Genomic DNA, 22,363 nt, shown 5'->3' with positions numbered 1-22,363 from the left:
AAGTTTATATATAGTCTTCTTCTCGAAATCTATTCAGGGGACAGAATTAAGCTGCCGTGTCAGATAGCATCTACTGTTGGGATTCATCATTCCTTCTTTACCTGCTGATAACCCTACTTAGCATATCGTGCAAATGATTATTAGCGGAGTTTGTGAAAATAATTGCCTCATTTATGCAGATATCTGCTTCACTTTGATATTGAGATATTTTTGCCCATTAGTATGTAGGGTAAACCAATGCATGCTCACATACTTATGCTCCACAGTCACACACAAACACACAAACACATAAATATACTCAGAGACGGGATTTCTCCATCAACACAGCACTTCTAATTCTCTCTTTTGATGTCAAGCATTAATCCAGTATAAGATACCATGAGATTTTCATCTTCATTTGTGGATTTTTCCATTCAGCAGCATTTCTATTTCTTCAACTGGCCTAGTAACATTCTTTCAAAAAATGAAAGAGAGAGAAAAAAAAGGCCCTTTTTGTGAAGGCAGGCAACAATAGGTAGCTGTTTAATAGCTCTCAAGTGCATTTCAGCATTTCAGCATGATATAATATGTTATTGATTCGGGGTGATTCGGGATTCTTGTACCCCAAGGGGTACAGGGACAGACTGTTCATCTAGTTTGAAAAGATATAAATTACAATTTGATTCACGCTTTAACATCTAAACACTACATGTTGCAATTAAGTGCATCAAATATGTCTGAAAATTTAGCTATGGGTAAATGGTTAGAATAATTAAAAGTGGGTTTATGGGTAAGTGATGAAAAGGCTAAAAGTTGAGATCAATGTAATGGACAAATGGTTGAAATAGCAGTGGTAACAGATTAAAAAAAGTAAAAAAGTCATAAAAAAGTATTGGATACATAACTGAAATAGTTAGAAGTAATAGATAAATAATAGCACAAGGAAACGGTAAAGTAATGAGTAAATGTTTGAAATAGTTGGCCTTTAGTTATGGATGAATGCTTGAAACGAGAGTAGCCTAATAACTGGTTTAATAGTTAATTAAAATAAATGGCTGAAATAGATAAAGTGGATAAATGAATATAAAGGAGTGGATGAATGGCTGAAATAACTACCCAAAAGTAATTGATAAATGGTTGAAACAGATTGATCAATTATTGAAATAGCTCGCTAAAAATAAATACTGACAGTTCATAATATATTGTAACAGTACCCACTTTTAAATTGTCAGTAATGTTATAGTATATACCATCCAGTTCTCCAGGTACATTTTGCTGATGCACACTGTTTGCAACAACTTCCAATTACTGCTCTTATCTCCACAGTGAGCGTGTGTATAGTTTTAGCTGTCTCATTTACATTTCACACAGGTTTTACACTCTTACACACTGAAATGGAATTAGTGAGAACGGAATATTCATGGCTGACCATTTGAACACAGTACATTTAACTCAGGGATTTTCGGCACTTACGTGTCACTTGATTGACTGTCTGAATATTGATAGAAAATGGAGGTTATTTCACCCCGGTCCCCTTTATGGTCCAGTTCAGCTGATATGAGATGATGAAATTTCATATTGAAGCTTATAATGGTGACTGTGCCTATCATCATAATTGGACTAGTAAAAGTGTGTGGCTGTGCTGGACTGCTCCCAGGTATAACTGCATGTAACTTCTACTGAAAAAGAGCATTTGCACTCCGCAGAGCTCCACCATAGATATAAAGTTATCTTAATATGAAGATAATATCTGATAATCAACATTTTTCAATTTTTTCCAATGTGCTCATGTTCTACTCCAGCAAATCACTTGGCAGTGTCAGTTGATAAGGGAGTCATTTGAGGTTTACTGGACAGTGTGTCCTGCCTAGCTACCACTCGTGATATGATGCTTTCATTTGCTGCTAAATGAAATGAATCAGTTTCACTTTGCAGCTGTTCCTGAGCCACTCCACAATCCACTGTCCCAAATCTTTTCCACATGCTCTTATTTATTTTGCAAACCAAATGGAGTCAGCCAAGTGATCAATACACTCCTCTAACTTTTTATTCACAACATCTGCTGCTGGATTCTCTGGGCTTTTGGCAGGAAAAAATATTCAGTGTCTCAACTGCCGTGAGCTCCTGGAAGAAACTCAACATGCCTTAGTTGTATTTTTCATTCATTTTTTCCAAATCTACTTAGTCCTGGTCAGGGTCCAGTGGAACTGGAGGCCTAATCCCAGCAGGCACCAAGTGGAAGGAGGAGACATGCAGGTGCCCAATCCAACATTCAGGCTCAGTTTTATACCCATGGGCAATTACTTATTATTGTTATTGTTGTATTATTAATGTCCAGTAATCCAAGTGTGTGCTGGCACTGGGCAATTGTAAAATATTCTGGCCTGTGAAGGTTTTGTCAGTAGGCTGAGAGCTGCTTCACGTCTCTGCCCATTCACCCTTGTAATGAAAACAAACACAGCCTCAAGGTGTTACTTATAAGACTAGATTTATACAGCAAGGTCAAACAAGGGAAGAGAATGCAACAGTCTATTAAAGTGATATCAGCATTCATGCTTCCTTTGGCCCGTCCTCAGGTCGCTCTACAAACAACGCTCTTCTTAATTCTATTTTTCATCTTCCATGGAAACACTGGCTTTCTCTTCAGCTGTGTTTATTATTGGCTTATTTATGATTTGTTCAGGATTAATTATTTTGGAGTAAAGCTCCCTGTTTTTGGATCAGGCAACAAGCCTCCTGCTTCTGACTGACAGAAACATTGTTGTGATTCGCAGCCTGCCGGCACGACTCTGTACGCCGGACATCATCATCTCTGACTAATATCATCACAAACACTCATCATGCCTCACCCAAAAAAAAAACAAAACGTCTGCTTGTCAAACATGCCAGATAACAAGCAGTAACTACAGCTCTTTGACTCTGATGTGACGTGAATATGTTGTGTATCAGCTAAATCTGAATCTTTCAGAGACAGTTAATGGTGCTAATATGAGGGATTCAGCTCTTCGGGGACAGATAGCAGTTTTCCCTCCATTTAGCTGGTATTATTTACATATTTAAGTGCCTGCTGTGCTCCGGCACTAATTGCATGCAAGCTTTTTCTAGATATAACATCAATTTAACCACAGTAAGAAGATATCCTCACTGGTGCTTCATTGATCAGGGCTTCACAGTAACTGGTGAGTTTCTTGCTTTCACTCTGGTTGAAAATGTAATTTAGCCTTTTTTATGATTAAAAAATCCACAGGGAACCAAAAAAGAAAAATAAATAGTATCTCTTTTCAACTGGTAAATTAGAGGGAAGAGTGTGTTGCTGCAAAGTGGCAGCACTGCGTGAGTCAAAATGAACATGAAGACACAGAATTACATCTATTACATTACATCTACTGTAATATCAATAACTGATATTGCTATCATGGTGTTTCCAATCAGTGATTCTGCCCTTTCTATGCATGTAGGTGCAGAGCTATGCAGAGATATAAATACTCTTTCAGTAAAGGTTTATACAGATCATTCAGTTCTCAGTATAGCATTGGTGCAACTGCTTTGAGGGTCAGCTGAGGAGGTATCTGTCAGCTTGAGAATTGCAAATCATTTGTCAATGTACTTGGCGTTTATATTTATATATATCTATGTTGTGCCTCTATCATTTTGCTGTCATATTTGCAGACACCAAAGTCTTCATCCAGCCCCCGGCGCACAGTGGCAGCCCTAGCACAATTATAAAAGTAGTAATTTTCGGTTTTATAATGGCAGCTATAGATGCAAATTATAGGTTACTTTATGTTAGTGTAGGTACTCAGGGCAGGGTCTCAAATGCTGGAGCTATTTACCCATTCTGACCTAAAGGAAGTGTTGGATCGAGGTTTCCTTTATGTTCCTCCTACAGAAAAGCTTCCCAGTTCTGACATACGCCTATATGTTGTTAGGGATGAGGCAAACCCTCTGAGAACAGCCTGAAGCCCTACCCCTTCAGGCATCTGTATGACAACCAGGGGATCTACAGCTCCCACCTGTCAAGGTCACACCAAGTCCTAGAAAACGCCTTAGGCATTCTTGCCGGAGGGTTTAGGGTGCAGACTTGGAGGAAGGTCAACAAGGAAGCATGGGGAAAAGATGGCCATTATAAGACACTTTAAGAGTCAATGAGGTCACTAATTAACACAAATTAAATAAATAAAAGAAACTTTGTGCAAGTGTTACATGTAGCCTATATGTTGTTTGTGTAAAACTCGTCCAAATCTTGAAGCATCCTCAAAAAGCTTTGAGGCTGGAGAAAACCCTGATGTGGTCGTGACTGTGTGTATTGGGGGGATAGAGGGTGGGAGAGGCAGATATCTAGTTGGTGGCATGTGTGAGGATGGTGGTGGACTGGACTGTCAGACATCTGGGCTTCAAACAAAGCATTTTTTTTCCTTGGTATATATTTTATTACCCTGCATTCCACAGTAACAAAGCCAAGGAACTGTGAGCTGGAGCTGCAGGAACTGAAGCAGACATCTGCAACAAGGGGTCGTCATCCCCTTGTTGGACAGTAATTTATGGTCCTGGGATTGATAAGATAAAAGCTTAAATACCCCAGGGGAAATCAAATTCTCATTAGAAGTGTTATACAGCAATGAATAGAAATATAAAAAGAAAAAAAAGAACATGAAAAAAATAGAAGATGAGTTATTGACAGATTTCCTGTTTGAAAATACTTTAGTTGTGCTAATCAGCAGCACTCGCTGAATTAAGTGACTGAATTGCCCCTGACCTACATTGACCTGCCGCCATCTTTGCCAAATCAGCATGCCTGTAAGTGTGACTCTTTCACCTGTTACATAGCAAGTTGGAGAATAAATTGATTTTATAGATCGCTAGCACGGCTAACAAATGCTAATCCATTACAGTCTGCCTGTTGTTCTGACCGGGATCATGTTCATTTTCATCCCTTTGATGTATGTGCACACTGATTCTGAAAGTTTGTATTTTTAGCATAAAAAGAAATACAGACCTCCAAACATCATATTAAGTGCAATAAAAACCAACCTAGAAGTTGAAGTACTGTATGTAGTAAAAATCTCATGGTCATACATGTACTGTGCAGCTTCATATTTAATGTACAGACGAGAGAGTGGTAGAAGTCTTGTTATTAAATAAGCATGTTTCTCAAAGTGCCAAATTATTTCTATAAGTATAATTTGTAATATAAAGATTGCTCTCACCCTTTGAAGCAAGAGTATAATGTAAGAACTGGCCTCAGGTGGCATGTTATACTGTAAACAAGCAGAGAAATGACAAGAGTCAGAGATTCAGGTCAATACACAAACACACCCACACAAGCTGACAGAAAGACAGATGCCCGGACCAACGTTTCTGGGGAGGATAAATATATGTCTCACATCCGAAGTAGATGGAGGCTGACAGGGTTTGACATGAAGCCACAGCTGACATTGGCACTGCAGGATTCTGTTCATTTGTCAGCTGCAGCCTGGCCTGGATGTCACCAGCTAACCTGAGGGGTCTGTAAGGATGACCCCCCCCGCCAGCAAGAGGTGGCTACTGCTGGGCTATATCCCACCAACAGCCACTGTCTTTTCTAATCGTCTCCATGGATATGCAGAAAATTGAGGAACAAACAAATACCGTGTTCCAGGAGGGAGATGATTTCACACCAGTGAAAATACCTGATGCCTGGATTTAATGTTTTAAGTGAAACAGTTTCTGAACATCTGTGTAACAGCGTTTACATAGAGAATATTATTTCTGTTACTTATGTTCTACAACTTTAATTTAGAATTTGAAGGAATCTGACTGGTTATATTAAACCATTTAATTGGCTTCCTTTTAATTCAAGCACATGCAGAGGACGGGGACAATTATCTCTATTGCTTTACTCAAGTTCAAGCTTGATTCAAGGTTTGTACAGCCCAGCTACAGCTGAGGTTCTCATTATCTCAGTGATCTTTTAGCTGAAATAACACAGGAAGGATTGGATGGCCTCATGTGGTCTGTAATAAAGTGATTTTAAGAAAAAATGTGAAGTAATTACAAATTCTGCCCACTTAATACAATTTTATTGATTCTAGCCTAAGCCCATGAAGATTGAAGCCAAAATAATTTGGAAAAAAAGAACTGTTTTCCCCAGTCAACTATGATGAAAGGTCATATTCATGAACCTGCTGCAACAAAAGTAAGAACACCCTTCATTAGTGGGATTACAGTCTTTTATTTTCTAAATATTTTGGATGTTCAACTCGACAAATTCGATTCTCCAGGGCATGGATTTTACCAGTCTTGCACAAATCTGTGGAGAGATGTTCTGCCATTCTTCACAGGTGAGTCTTTTAAGCTGTTCTTTGCTGGAGGCGTTTTGTTGCTCTACCTTCTGCTTTAAAATCCTCCGAAGGTGTTCTGCTGGATTCAGGTCAGGAAACACACTTTGCCAAGTCATAGTTTTCACTTTCTTCCTTCTTCTTTACAAATTCTTGAGTGTTTTTCCCCCCCCGTGTGTTTGGGGTCCTCTTCATGTTGGAAAATTCCTCTTGTGACAAGTGTCTTGAGACTGGGAGTCATCCTCTCATTCAGTATTTGGGCATACAAACTTGCATTCATAGTGCCATTTATAAATGTTCTTCTTGGACTCATGCAATGCTTGATCAGTCACTGAAAGACCAATTTCCACAGATAATCCAAGAAAAAGCACCTACCTGTCTGTCTGCAGAAATAGTGAATTGTGTGAGGTGTCAAGTCTAACAATCTGGTTTTTTGTTGCGTGACGGCCACCTCGCCAAACTTCTGCAGCTCCTCTGCACAGGTGTCCACCCTGCCAGCCCTATCTTTAAAGATCGAGCTTGCCTTTGATAATTGCCATCAATAATTGAAAGTTTGATTTCACTTCATTATCTGAAAAGTGAAGAGTTGTAACCAGAAAGCTGTCACATGCTTTTCGTTTACCTTCGTTCAGAGCAAAAGCTGGTTTGTTAACTTATTGACATAATATAGTTACAGCTACACCTGGTTTCTGCTATGACTATATAGTACACATAGAGCCTCCACTTCCTACTTCCTACACTATTACTTTTATTTAAACATATTTTTTTCATATTTGTTGTATTTTGTAATCTGGATAACTTTCATCCCAGATGAACATAGTGGCCAACTTTATAACTACTCTCATAGCATCAACAAATATGGGTTAGCCAACAAAATCATCAGTCTGGTGGTTTGCCTGAACAAGTTGGGATGGAGTCAAACTCCTGGCCTGAATTATTGTTTCAGTCCACCCCTGACAGAGTGTGTACTGAGTTTTATTCTACACTGTAGCTGTGAATAGTTTTATTACGGTCTACTTTCTATCCCCAAACAAATCTGATTAATGCGCTTTCACGGATTATTCAAAGTAACAAGGGACAACACAAAGAGATGTTGAGATTTTGGAAAGAGGAGAGAAATTCCATTCACTGTAGTTGTTCTGTGAATCTATGTATACATCTAAAACTTAAATAAATAAAACCAAAAGTGCAGGATCTGCATGGCTAGTACGTGAGGAAATTCTGTAACCCAGGTGAACTGACCTCAGTTATAAGGAGAAAGGAGCTGAAGCAGAATTGAAGTTACTTCCTCCCATCCCTCCCCTAAGGATTGAGATTTACTGTAAAATCCCATTTCTGCCAAAAGAAAAGATCTCTCTATTCCAGTGATCTCTCTGTGTAAACAAAAGAGTTTGCTGGTGTTTACTGAGAGGAGAGGGAGAGAAAGCTGAAGAGAGGAAGAGAGGGGGGGTCATGAAGCAGTTTCTACCTGCTTTTTGACTCTGCGAGCTACTGTATGCTTTTTGGTTTTCATAGGCAGTCATCAGTACCGTAGGGAGCAAGAAAACGAATCGATCCGAGCGGGAAATGGACTGTGCTAAACTGAAACAGACTGAAAAATTCTGCTGTAATTATAATTGTGTTCAATTAGCCTTAACATTACTGCTGAAGGGACCGGATTCTCTGTAGTTCAAGCAAAGAGAAGCCGGAGCAAGGCAGATGTTTCTAGCCATGGATTACTCTCAGAGCAGCATGTGTAAAGACACTTCAGTGAAAGAGAAATAAGGACAGGAGAGAATCTTTTTTTTCTTTTTTTTTGCCTTGAGCTTGACACCAAGTCTGTCACTGCAAAACCTGGACATAAAGCCTCTAAAAGCACAGGCGTCAGAGGTATGAAAGCGTTCAAATTTCACTCCGGTAAGTGTTTCAATCAGCTGACATTGATCTTTAGGCGGTGGGCAAGAGGAACACATGTACTGCAGTACTGTTAGAGTACCGAGGAGGAGGTGAAACTCTACAGACGGCTGTGGGGTATTGAGGGTGTTGTGGAGCATGATATTACAGTCAGCGCTACCCACTGAGAGACCTCTGAGCCGTAACGACCTGCAAGCACCACCGGTCCAGCAGTTATGACAGACAGCGCCTCTGAGCCGGAGCAAGGCATAGAAAAGAATAGAATTGAGACACCACTTTTTATTATGAATTACATGCATAAGGGATTTACGCTGACTGACTGCATTTAGTCTCAGTGAAGGAAAAGTAATTTCGTCAACATCAGCCCCCCACACTGGAAGAGGTCATACTCAAACTGTCTGCTGCCATTGTACAAGGAGAACTGTTGAGCTTGAGGTCAGTCCTTCATGATCACCAGGCGTGTTGCTTCCAATTAAGGACTACATTGTGGTTGTTTCTCTTATCACACTCTGGTGAACAGAGCAACCTTGTAATGAATGCACTGAGCCAAGTTTCCCTGCCCTCCTCGGGTCTGTTGGACATTAAGCAATGTGCAGATTCCTTGTTTGTTTCTTATGTAGGGGACTAATAATCTATGACCGCCATGCTTCCCTGACCTTCACCAGGAGGTTATACACTGACGAAAACTCATAGAGACAGACTGAAAGAAAATTGTGAAAACTAGTGAAAGGGCAGAGGCAAAGATATCCAAAGTTTTTTGTCTCTGGTAAGGGTAAAGCACCAAAAACATAGCATCAAACAATTTCCACAATGAAAGTCAATATTTGACTGGTAAATGACTCCGAGCCTCATACAACATGTCCCCAGTTTGAAGTTACAAACTTGTAGTCGAAGATGCAGCTCATCTTGACATAAATCTGAGCAGACACTGTACGAATTAAGTCTGAATCTTAAAACCGTACTTTTAACTGCTCTGTCCTGCTCTTTATAGCATTTGGACAAGTTTACTAATCTAAGGCAGCATTTCAGTCAATCCTAATCCAAAAAGGCCTTTCTGTTGTAGCATTAAAAGTTAAATAAGCATTTTTAAAACATCTTGTTTGCTATAAACCAGTCTATTTACATTTTTTCTCATCATACTTAAAACTGAATAACTAGTTCTACAGTCAGGTACAATAACAAAGCTACTCTTTAGTTCCTTTAGCACAATAACAACCATTAAGGACATATTAAGACCTTTTTACAGGAATTACTTTTGAAACATTAAAAAGTCACCTACAGACTGCGTTTTTCAACCAGCTAATGTCGCTAACATTATCTTACTTTGTTTGCTAGCTATGGCTAATAAACTCTGCTAGCAACACTTGCCATTTCAGATAGTAAAGTTGATGGTTGGTGGCCAGAAATGAGACGTCAGCTTTTGTGTACCTCTGTTTGAAATCAAGAAATTATTGTTTACTGTAAAATTACTGTGAATTTCGATGGTACATCTGTGCCATGCAAGAACAGAGAGCTTGACAGACATCAACAGTAGCAGACGACAAAGAAATAGCCTGTTTCAATAGTATGAGGACATAGACCTATTAAATTCAATATGTAGTTTTGGCAATTAATAATTTCTAATATTGTTATTTCCCCGTAGCCCTTGATAATAACATAACTGCTTGCCCTTGATATGAATATTGCCCCAGGCTACATTCCCCTAGTAAAATGAGGCCTCCTCCTCAGAAATGTAATTTCTGTTCCTTGGCTGCCCTCTCTCCTCCCTCCCCTCCATGCCATTTTCTCCACACAGCACTTTCCTGTTACAGAGGATACATCTTTCATCTGACACACGGAGAGCTGATCTACCACACAAATCTACTGAGACACGGGGGACAGAATAAACACCTGAAGCAAAGTGCAACAGGACATTTGTCCATTAAAAAGGTCACATGTTTCAAACTTCCTTAACAACCAAATTATTTTCCCAGTCCAAAGGAGGGAACATACTATGTACATCATAACTCTTTTCTGTTCCCTTGATCTCATACCGTGGACTAGAAGTCTTGCCATTATCTTCTCTGATGTGAAACCCGTGTTTTTATGTTCCCTGCATCGGCCCTTCATGGTGGATCAGATGACAGATGAAACAGATTTAATGAAACCGCAGATGATGAAACATTGTACAACAGGATCTGTGTGGAAGGACAAAGGGGCTTTTTAAGCCTTGACACCAAGCTCCTACCTGTCAGATCCTTTTCAGTGATTCTTCTTCAGTCTTATCACACAACACTACTCAGTCTCAACCTAGACTGACACGAACGCTCACATATAGGCTGAATGTACAGCACACCACCAGATAAAGCACCTCATTTCCCACAAACACATCCCCTACGGCCCCAAAATGTCAAGCTACCGTTTGCTAATTTAGCTTCTTTATGTGCGCGCTGCAGCTCTGTCTCCAAACTAGCCATAGAGGAGTGAATTACTTTGCTGTAATGAGATCCCCCTCAGTAACCGGAAATCTGCATGTTTACTCCATGGACTGTTTGAAATGCCTGCAGCTCATATACTCCTGGAGCAAATACAATATAGAGGAGGTTAATGTTTCTCCTGACAATGCAGCTGGTGATGGAAGCATTTGTCCATAAGTGACCCTGGGATGAAATGTATAATGGCCTAATGTTGTTTAGGTACATTAACTTTTCTTTTAACTTATTGTCTTTTGATGGTTAAATACATTAAACATGTATTTCTCCTGTGCTATGTTTTTATCTCTCAACCTCTGGATTGATGTGGTCGATATGGAGGTCCATTTCTGCCAGAAAAAAAAAGTCAATAATAATAATAATAATAATAATAATAATAATAATAATAATAATAATAATAATAATAATAATAATAATACTCATGGGTCAAAAGTTCAGATTTTGACTGTTTAAAAAATCATGATAGTAAGTCAACATTATAAGACAATATCTCATGATTTGATTTCTCTAAAGTTGATGTCCTGAGTATATTTCCCAAGTTTTCATACTTTTTTCTTCCCCTAATGGGCTTCCACAGTGAGTGATGGTGTAACAACACTCTCTGCAATGTTCCTCACCTGTTTTACTTACTCTGTCAAAAAGCTTTCAAATGTGTTCTCCCCATAGGCTAAATTATGCATTCAGTATTCTTTTCAAATTGTTGAATTAATTAATTAGCTAAACTGCTCAGACAGCATCTCCTACAGTCTTTTTACAATCATTGTCTCCTTTCTGGGTAAAACATTATCCATACAATTTAAAAAAAGCTGGTGAGAGTTAATAATGTAAATTATGACTAAATTCATATTGTGCATAATGACAACAACAGTGCTTTTTAAAAATCTCAAGCATAATTTATAACAACTTTAACAATAACATTTTTGTGAATCAACAAATCCTTGTTAACACACACATTTTGTCCATGGAGTTAAATAAGCTTTATAAATGAATTAATGATGAATGAATACAAAAGAGGACCTGCTCTGCAAATGTTGGCCTCCAGTCTCCTGATAACCACTGCACAGCCCCAGAAACACTGAGGTGAAGTGCACTTCCTGTGGATATAATCCATTCAATAGAGGATATCAAATAAAAAATTATATGGCCAAAGAGTAAAAGGACTGTGGAAATCTGAACATTACACCCATTTGTGATGTTTGACTTATTCCAGAACCATGAGTATATGATATTATAACTGGCTCCACACTTCTCTGAAGGTTTTCCACAAGATTTTGGAACCTGGCTGCAGAGATTTGATCCCATTTAGCCACGAAAGCATTAGTGAGGTTGGGCATTAATGTTGGGTGATAAGGCCAACATCCCCTTTATAGCACACTATTCTCTGAGGTATCATTGTCTGTATAAGATTTTCTTTTGATGAAACAAAAAGGGGTCTACCCTTAACCCACTATCTAAAAAGTAAGTAGATAGGAGTGAGTAGAGATTGAACGACTTGACATGAGTGAGCTCGTGCTGGTGTGTTAGTCTGCTTATCCATGAAGCAGCCTTTATCATGAACTAATGACCAAATTGGGGAGTTATCTCCCATGCTAAAGGCTGGCGTTGAGAGCTGTTGTTCTTCTTTGTAATGGTGGATCATTATCTAGCTGCATCATCTGTAACCAGCCAGAGACAGGCTGCCTCAGCAATAAGAATCTCAGTGAGACAAAGCAAAGGATTTTAAGGTTTTATTTTCCATATTTCCAAACAGCCCTCTCATTAGCATAATGTCTCATTAATTCTGGCTCTGGCCTTGGTGCTGTCTAATTCTCACTTGACCCCATTTGAACTTTACTTTTTGAAGATGACTTATGATAACAGCTAATGTTGTAAATCTGCAAGAACCATATCACACGGGGCACATTTAGGGCATCAGTGATCTTTGCCTATTTTGCTGCAGAAGCATGTACATGGATAAATCCCCAGGCTCGTATAAAATGGCAAATACACATCATTTGGACGCATGTAGCTCTTAAGGATCACAAACAGGTTCTTTATGGTACTGAGGACAGATTGAAATCCTTTCACGGTCCTTACAGCAGCCACAGCTCCTTCTGCTCAAAGACCCATGGCACTGTAACAGAAGGGTATGAAATAGAAGTGGTGACGGTGTCTAGCTCTGTTTGCGTGACATCTACTGAAAAGACATTTGAATCATATGATTTGAAGGACATTTGAGCTCAAGTAAACTGCTTTAATGACCCCTCCTGTCAAATGTGTTCAGTTCAATTGATTTTGAAAGAGGATATTAAGTAATAATACATAAAATATGGATATTTTTTGGATATTGGATACAGATTTGGGATATTTTTTTACAATATTTTTCTATCAAACTAATTGTTGATTTTCTGTTGAATTACAGCCCCATTAGTTTTAGCCACCTATTCTAACCATTTATCCACTATAATTAATTGATTATTTCAACTGTTTTATCCAATACTTTTAGCAAGTGGTTTCAGATATCATCCATTAAATCCATTCAACACCTGGTATCATAGGAGGTGGAGCGGGTCGTCCACTTACCAGAAGGTCGGTGGTTCGTCAAAGTGTCCTCAGGCAAGATACTAATCCCTGAATTGCTCCTGATGTCTGTTCCACCAGTGCATGAGTGTGTGTATGGGTGTGATGTGTGAGTGAATGGGTGAATGTGGCAAGTAGTATTAAGTGCTTTGAGTGGTCAATAAGACTAGAAGAGTTCAGTCCATTACATTTAGTTAACTGGCTCAACTGTTTATCCATTACTTTGAACTATTTTATCTTTTTATTTGTTAATTTGTGAGCTAATTCCACCTCTTTGAGCTAAATATTTCAGCCTATATCTGTTAAGTGTGGTTAAGAATTTCACCTGTGTATAAATTGCTCAGTGCCTAAACCATTTAGTTTCATCTGACTATTAAGACTACATTGCTTATTTCCGAACTAGTTTACTAGACTCTCAATGTCAGCACATGGCTTGAAGGTGTTCCACTAACTCAGCGGTCCTTTAAGATCAGATCATTTCAGCATCAGCATTATGCTATTCTGTAATCCCATTTGGATGTTTAATTTTCTCGTAGGACACATTATTCAATCAAAATTTATATTCTTATTTTTCAGATGATTATATGCTCTACAATATTTATTTCCCTGTAAACTGCACAAATACCCCTTGGAGTACAAGTACCTTAATGACATAATAAGTAATTTCAAGAGAAAGGGATTGCTTGTTTTTTCAAGCATAAGAAGCCTCAGTTCAAATCATCTTTTTTTTTTTTTTTTTTTTTTTTAAATCTGTCTTAATGTTGTGATAATTCTTCTGTTGCTGATAAATGTCCTAAAAGGATAATAATTGAGTGAGACACTTTTCTCTCATCACAGTGAGTATGGCTGTTGGTTCACCACAGCTGATGCCTGTCCCCAATTATTCCAAGGAACTCCACCTCCTCTTCTGCCATCTTGTGTTCATTTTCAAAATCTGCTTTATGAGGATGTGACTAAGAATAAAGTGTAGTAGCTGATGCCAGGAGAGTGGGGATATAATGTAAAGATGTGTCTGAAGCGAAGCCAATTTCCACTGTTTAGTATTCTGCTCAGCTCCTCACTTCACTATGTGGCTCACGTTGAGATAAGAGACCAGATGACAGCTTATAAACAGCCAAGATACCACGTTCTTTATTACAGGTGGAATGAGGATTGCCTAGGAGCCTAGCAGCTGAGCCCTGGCCAACTGCTCTGCAAGATGATCACCAGTATAATCATAATGCTTTATGAGGAAAAGGGAAATTGTAGTTGCAAAGAAAAAGGAGAGTTTGTCAGCAAACTCAACTTTTCAAGCTCCCAAAAGTTTTTATAGATGCAATGTTTTGATGTACAAGGACTTTATCAGGCAAGCATCCATGAGGACAAGAAGCGAGTCATATATACAGGCAGAAGTGACAGCTCTGCCTTGGAGATCACACAATACAAAATAACACCCACATCAATTTGCTGCTGGACTATAGCCCATAAAGGACACACGTTTATACCTTTGCCCTGATCTATGCCTCACTACAGCTTTATTGCAGAACTCTGCAGAGAGTTCCTTGGACTTCACGGCTTGGTTTTTGTCCTGACTTGCAGTGTGAATTGTGGGACCTTCCAAACAGAGCTGAGTGTCTTTGTTAACTATGTCCAATCTGTTCAATTTGCCACAGGTGGGCTCCAATCGCACAGTCACGCCTCCAGCATAATTAAAGCAAACAGGAGGCACCTGACAAAGAGTCTCAATACTTGTAAATGAGAGTTTTTAATAGCCTACATACACAAAACTAAACATGTTTTTACTTTGTCTTTATGGGTGTTTGAGTGTAGACTCATGGGTGAAAGTAACCATCCATCTAAAACTGTTTACAATTAAATCTACAGCAACATAAAGTGAATAAATTAAAGAAGTCTAAATACTTTCTGAATCTACTGTATGTGATACACATTTTTCGCCCTTTTCACGAATAAGCAAATCAGGAAATAAGGTTTTTCCTTCAGATCACCGACCCTTTGACTTTTTTTTCACTGCTTTACCTGCAATAACTTTAGGATGGCGCAGCCTGAGTGCTTGGAATTTTTTGTTAGAAAGACAAGAGGACTGATACTTCCCTAATGTCTGTACGCTAACTATGATGCTACAGCCAGCAGTCATTTACCTAACCTTAGGGGAAACAGCTACAGCTTGCCTAGCTGTGTCAAAAGGTATTAAAAAAAACCCACCTTAAAGCACCTCTAAAGCTCGTTAAACAATGGATTAAACAAGCAAGAGAGTTAATTAGTGAGCTTTAGAAGTGCTCACAGGCATACTTTGTAAGATTTGGATGGAACTGATCCCTTGTTTCCAGTCTTTGTGCCTAGCTAAGCACTGTACATGCACAAGAGTGATATTAATCATCTCCTCTCAACTCTCAGCAAGTGATTAAGCGTACTTCTCAAAATTTCAAACCACTCAGACAGTTTAACAGTCTATAAGGTGTTATACCAGCTAAACCCTACACCAGCAGGAGGTGTTGATTTTATCATCATGGCTGGATTTAACAGTGTTGAGTTATTTTTGTGTTTTATTGGTAAGAAAACCTTCAGATTTGTGAGCTTTGGTGCACACAAACCACCGCAGACTTCACAGTAGCTGATTGAATTTGAACCTGCACAGAAAAAACACTCGACTGTATACAACAGATGTTTAATACCAGAAAAATGTTCATAGCAGAAGGTCAGTACCAACTTTAGGAGGTATAATGGTCTAATTTCATTCATGGCAAAACTGTAAATGCAAGCTTTCAAACTTGCACTATTGACCCTCACAGCTGCTCCAGAGAGAAAGTGAGTGATCTATTATCAGCATCAAGGGCTTGTTGGTCTAGGGGTATGATTCTCGCTTCGGGTGCGAGAGGGCCCGGGTTCAAATCCCGGACAAGCCCTGACACTGAAGATCTTTGTTTGATGGCACTGCAGAGCTACAATGACCTTAAGGAATGTCAGTGATATTAGACCAGCCTATGAACTATGTCAACGTGCATCTGTAAATCCCTGTTGTTGAGAAATAACCTGTATCTCGCAATATAAACAGACCAGGACTGGATGATGTTTAGGTAGGTACGGTCTAATTCTCTTGTTTGGTCATGAAGAGAAAATGTACAGTCAACCAACTTATGCTTTAGGGAGAGGGAAAGCATCAAAGCAATGTATGATATATGTATATGCTGCCAGGGCCTAAAGCTGCTATAAGCAATGCTTTTATATTAACAATAACTACATATGATGTGAAAGAGGTCAGGAGTGTAAAGAACAAATCAGAGCTAGAAGAATACAAACAGCTCTAAATGGATGCTTACATTTCTCTCTCTTCTGGATATATAAAGCGGCAACTATCGAGGGGACGTCAGTGTTGTGTTTTCACTGCCCCTAAGTGGCCAAAAAATCTGTTGATGCAGGTTTAAGACTCTATTTTACTTCTTTATCTAAATACACACAATTCATATAGATGTATTCATGTATATGTAATGATTCACAAAGTCAAACACAGATGTTGGATAACCAGACCTCAGACAACATGATCAGGGAAAAAAAATATCACTTGCTGAATGTCCAAAAAAAATCTTTATTAAAAAAAAAGTATACACAGTTTGGGAGACAATGTTTATTCATGACTATCATTTGAACTAGATGTGGAGACCATAGAAGATCATGTAGTCATTTTGATATTTGATAGAATTAATACAACCCAGTCACAGTGTGTTATCCTGTGGGGAAATATATGGTATTTCTATCTGCAGTATAATGAACATATCACTAAATATCAAACAGTAACTTTGGGGTTTGGTCTGTGCTACCTTATAGACTGACAGCAGGTGTAGACGTCACAGATGCAGTTGGAAGAGAAAACAAGCGTCCAAAAGAAATAAATAACAGCTGCTAATTTCTGGAGTCAAGTGGATCCTGCAGGCCTGCTGTAGAGGATTTCATGGTAACACTGGAGCAAACTGTGTGGTGGCATGTCAGAGGATTAGTCCAGTCCAGGAATGACGGTGGGGGTCTGTGTAGTCCAAGCAGACTGCCGTGGTGGGGCTCAGTCTAAAAAGTATTGTGTGTCTCTGCAGGTGGATGCTGCTGAGCCAGCTTACCATAGCCACCTCTGGCTGGGTCGTAGTCCTGCCTGTACTCATCTCTCACCTACACAAGAAACAAAAACACAGCCAGAGGACACAGTTAAATACAAAGACAAAAAAAAAATCACACAGAAAAAAAAAAAGACAGAACTGCTCCACTTAGATTACGAAACATTTGATAGGTCTTGTTTATTGACTTATTTACAGTTAATTTCTTATCTACGGTCTTGTATTTCTTGTTTTCTTAAATAGTCTTTTTGGGTTTTTGTTACAACAAAGTTGACATTAAGGTTATCAGGGACACTATGCTGAAGAACATGTGGTTAAAAACAGTTGCTGACAGAAAACAGCTGCAGTCAAACCTCCAACAAAAGGGTGACTGGACTGCAGTCAATGAATCATCAATGATCATCGATTAAAGGAACCACATGTAGAAACTGACCCTTCACCTTACAACTGTGATATGATCAATATGTAAAATACCAGAAAAAATCATAATTGATTTCATATTTGTGCCTGAAAGATGTAACTCATTTCATATGTCACTGAAAGACTCTTTTCCTGTTCCAGTATAATGTCGCCAATGTCAGCCTCCTTCTTTTCTCCTGGGAATATCAATAAAAGTTATGTTTCAACTATATAAATAAGTCCTTTTTGGCTGTTTTTAATTGTCATATTTCTTGGATCTGTTTTTTGTTTATTTTTATGTGAAGCACATTGAATACAATCTTTTTGTATAAAATCAGCTGTTTATATAAAATTAATTAATTAAGTATAATTTAACTGACAACATAATCAAACAAGCAGTTTTGATAGTATACACTTTATTGGTTTATGTGGAGCTTATATTATATTGTTACTTATACTGTTTCCAAACTTCCATGCTCAAACTGAATATGACTAACATCATTATCAGGTCTTTATCTTAGTAATGGAGCCTTAAAGTTACTTACTGGAGGGTATTTTTTTACAAAAACTTGTTTTTTAACCGCCCAAAACGCCTGTCCGTAGTCTAATATATATATATATATATATATATATATATATATATATATATATATATATATATATATATATATTCTTTATTTATACTCTCCCAGAAAGCTCATTGAGTACCTCTACAACAAAAGTGGACATGATTATGTATGTTGTATTTGTTAACAGCATAATATAGACTTTCATTTTTCAAATGCCATGCTACAGTAATGCTGTCTCTTTAAAGGCCATGCTTAAGCATGCATAATTTATTTTAGAATTTATATCACTTTCTAAATATCATACTGGTGTATTAAAATGTCATGATATAGTGTATTGATTTTTTTGAATGCCATTTCAGTGTATGTCATTTTTCAAATGTCAGAGTATGCTGTGTTTTATATCAGTTTCCAAAATGCTGTGCTGCAGAAAATCCTAAACTTTTTCAATATGAAGAAAAGACAAAGCAGGTATGGAGGAGACTGAGAACACCAGGATGACACAGCCACCCGGACGGATGTTTGAGGTTAGCAGTGATTTAGAACCAAATGTTGTGATAGCTGTGCCTTGACCCTAAACAGCAACAGCTGGGAGAGAGAACGTCAGAAACAATTAAAACCACTGCAGTCACAACTTATCTGTTCCCAACTTTGGACCCAGGCCGAGAAATACTGCAAAAATGTATTTTATTTCATGTTGCACAGTTACGTGTCTGGGATGATTTTAATATAATCTAGAGTTTAACGGATATGGATTTTTAAAAGCATACCCAAGCATTTTTGAATTGAAGCCGCTGATGAGCATTCAGTGTTTCCCACTGAGCTGCATCTTTGACAGAAAGGAAAATGCATTTCGCCCATGGGATATTAAAACACTGAACTGACATCAAGCTTAATAACAAAAAAAAAAACACAGTATACTCATAAATATGTTTGTGATACTGATTAAACGACAAAGGATTACAGTCTGTCCAATACTGGATTTTTGAAGCTGATACTGGTGATTAATCCAATAATGCTCTTATTTCATAATTAATGATAATGCTTCCTTGTTGTTAACCTATATCTTTTCAGTTAAAAAAATAAACTTGTCAGTGTTTACTTGTGGATGAACTGTAACAGTGACACTTTCACATTCCTATACAGTGGTTTCTTGTTACTTATTGACTGACATATACACAATGATATACAGTATCTGAATTAAGCTGATTTATTGTTCTAGTTCAAGTATATTACATTCATGTTTTGTTAGTTTGTTATAATAAATTCTTATCATAACATACCCATGGTGTTATTTTTAGCAGGAAATTGTGCAGCTTTGATTGTCGTGGGAGTTGAAAGGGGCATAGGAGGGTTCCTTTAAAACAATAATCCCTCTGAAGAGAGGCCATGGTTGAAAACATTCAGGAAATCAGTGCTTTCCATCTCTATTTTACATATGAAATCCTGTCAGCATCCACAGTGGTCTCATTATATGTTCGTATAAATACAAACAAGCATTAAGAGTCCTCACCTGTCCTCCAGATTTGCCACGGCCGTACTGTCGTCCCTCCTTGAAGCCGGCGTCCCAGTCTGTCCTGATGATTCGGTCGTCCAGCCGAGTGCCATTAATGAAACGCATGGCATGTTCTGCGCCTGCACGTGTGTAGTATCTTGTACAGCCAGGGTTAAGGTCTGTCACAGGCTCCTAAACTCACAATACATGCACACTTCATGCTATTGTGGTGAAATTAAGCTCATAACAAAGCATGGTACTTGGGTTAGCAAGCAGACAGCCAGAGTGCTGACTTGGTGTCGAGGTGTGTTTTACTGTGTACGTGAATTCAAATATTTTTTAAAACAAAGACTATTTTTAATTTGGGTCACATATTTCAAAGGATACTCTACAAAGCAGAATCCGCAGGCTGTCTTCTTGACTTTATCCAGGCCGATGATGATGCGCTTGACGTCTCCGCTTTTAGAAAACAGCTCGTGTACCTGCTCATCAGTTACAAAAATAATTGACAATAGTAAGAATTGTGTGAGAGAAAATCAGAAGTAGATGTTTAGCATTTGAAGATTATATGGTACATTTTTTCATCATTTCAACCCAATCTAAGCTCTGTGTCTGATTTTAAATACAGAATATAATAAAGTACACCACACACAGATTTCACATACTAACGCACTGACTGCTAGAGTAATAAAAAGATGACAAACTACCAAACTCCAGATCATTTAGTAACCCAGAGATAAATCTTTCATCTTCTTGTCATAAAATAATATGATAATAATTCAACCAATTCCTAAAGAAGCTGGTGCAGGGCTTTAACTGATGATGTGCTTGGTAATAATGTATCCTACCTGCTCCTCTGTGGTGTAGAAGGAGAGGTTCCCCACGTATAAAGTGTGGCTCTGCTTCAACAGCTTCTCCTGATCATAGCGGTTACCCTGAAAACACAAGCACCATTGGAAAGAATGAGTAAGTACCACTCTCAAGAGGCTGAGGACTCTGGCCAGAGCTAAGGTTTCTCAATTGTAGTTTACAGAGCTAGTTGTCTTATCTCTGCTGCTACTGAAGCTGTTAGATTAGAATATCTGACTTTATGAAGTTGAAAGGAGGATGACTTTTTCCCTCATTTTCGGCTGCTCCTTTAATATCTTTTAAATGTTCAGTAATCTTGTCAGGTGCTGCCAGAAAGAGCTGGAAAAGCAGGTGAATGCAACGCTGTGATAGAGTCAAAAATGAGTTTCCTTAGTTTCCCACCAGAACAACCCATTTGAAACGTTAATTGTTTCATGATTTGAATATGAATATTTAAGTAATTTTGTTTTATATATGAAGCAGAAAAATAATCGGCAATCATTTTGATAAGTAATCACTGAAATGAAAAAGCTAAAATTATTTAAAAGAAAAAAAAGTTTACTTGTTCCTGCTTCTCCATTGCAATTGTTTTCTAATTTCTCTGCTTTATATTATTGCAAACTGAACATTTGGAAGTTTGGTACCGCTGATCAGATAAAAAAAGACAGTTAAAGAATTTAGAGGTTCTGGAAACTCTGATGACTATTTTTATGCCATTTTCTGACAGTTCTTAAAACAAGAACCTAATCGATTTATCGAGAAAATCGTCGCCAGTTGCAGTCGTAGTTGACCATGTGTATTTTATTTGCCCAGGACACAACTACCGGAGATCCCAATAAACAATCAACCTGTTATTAGCATAGCTCCACAAATTCCGTAAATTACATGACGAAACGTGAAGCTCAATAGACAACAACCGCCAGCACTGTAGCTTATACGTTAGCACTTATATTTAAGCACTTTAAGTCACGTAAGGTAAGTTGTGCAGCTTATAGTACCGACCTAGAACCATAATACGGTATTACAGATGCTTTTGTGAGCCTTTAAGTTAGTGTCGGTGCCAATTCAAAGCTGTTGTTTCCTAACGGTTGCTAACTGTTAGCTAACCAAATAAGACGTTACGTTGAGGTTACAAAAATCGCGGGTATAACGTTTAACCTTTAACAATATTCCCCTACTTACCTTAAAATGCTGGTCTCTGTATTGACTTATATCAATGTAAGAATCGCTATTCAAAGCGTTTAATTTAGCAGACATGGTGAAGATGTCCTAGATTGGCGGTCCGCTGCTATTCAACTAAGAATTGCGAATAATTTGCGGCTCATGTGTCCGTCCTCTGAAAAACTCCGGGTGGAACCATTTCCTATTAACCACAGATATGAACATCTGTACAAGCCGGGTGGCGCCCCCTGATGGCGCCACATCATGTTTTTGATGTATTGACTTAATTTGACGCTGAACCTAAAATACCTTGGTTTAAAATACATGTATTTTCAGAGCTCACTCCATTCTGTTGAAAACAAAATGCAAAAGCATGCTGCACTCAACCTTAAATAACAAACCACCCAAAAAGAATCAGAGCCCAGAAACAAAACCTTACTCCAGCCATTTTGACAGCACTATTTAAATCCCATCTAAAAAAACACATCTTCAATCTAATCCCAATACTTTTTGTTGATTATTTTAAATGTGTCAACTGTACTTATGTCAAATTCCTTAGCCACCCATTTAGGAT

At 38.2% G+C, this 22,363-nt stretch overlaps 1 protein-coding gene and 1 non-coding gene across 2 annotated transcripts; one reads left to right on the top strand and one right to left on the bottom strand.

Moving 5' to 3' along the window:
* The first annotated feature begins 16,050 nt into the window (after positions 1–16,050).
* On the top strand, positions 16,051–16,122 carry trnap-cgg (transfer RNA proline (anticodon CGG)). The gene has a single exon. It is a non-coding gene; the product is annotated as a tRNA-Pro (tRNA).
* Positions 16,123–16,782: 660 nt separating this feature from the next.
* On the bottom strand, positions 16,783–21,971 carry ncbp2 (nuclear cap binding protein subunit 2). Its single transcript, XM_071486463.1, has 5 exons — positions 21,811–21,971; positions 20,628–20,714; positions 20,167–20,261; positions 19,798–19,936; positions 16,783–17,374 (listed from the first exon to the last, which is right to left on the bottom strand). The coding sequence occupies exons 1-5, from the start codon at positions 21,883–21,885 to the stop codon at positions 17,276–17,278; spliced, it is 495 nt and encodes a 164-aa protein (XP_071342564.1). The 5' UTR covers positions 21,886–21,971; the 3' UTR covers positions 16,783–17,275.
* Positions 21,972–22,363: the final 392 nt, after the last annotated feature.

The sequence above is a fragment of the Trachinotus anak genome, unplaced genomic scaffold (genome assembly GCF_046630095.1).
Source record: "Trachinotus anak isolate AG129_WGS33_773 ecotype Australia unplaced genomic scaffold, CSIRO_AGI_Tana_v1 ptg000010l, whole genome shotgun sequence".
NCBI lineage: Eukaryota > Metazoa > Chordata > Actinopteri > Carangiformes > Carangidae > Trachinotus > Trachinotus anak.
Note: the sequence above shows the minus strand (reverse complement) of the source record. Positions and strands in the feature narration are given on the sequence as shown.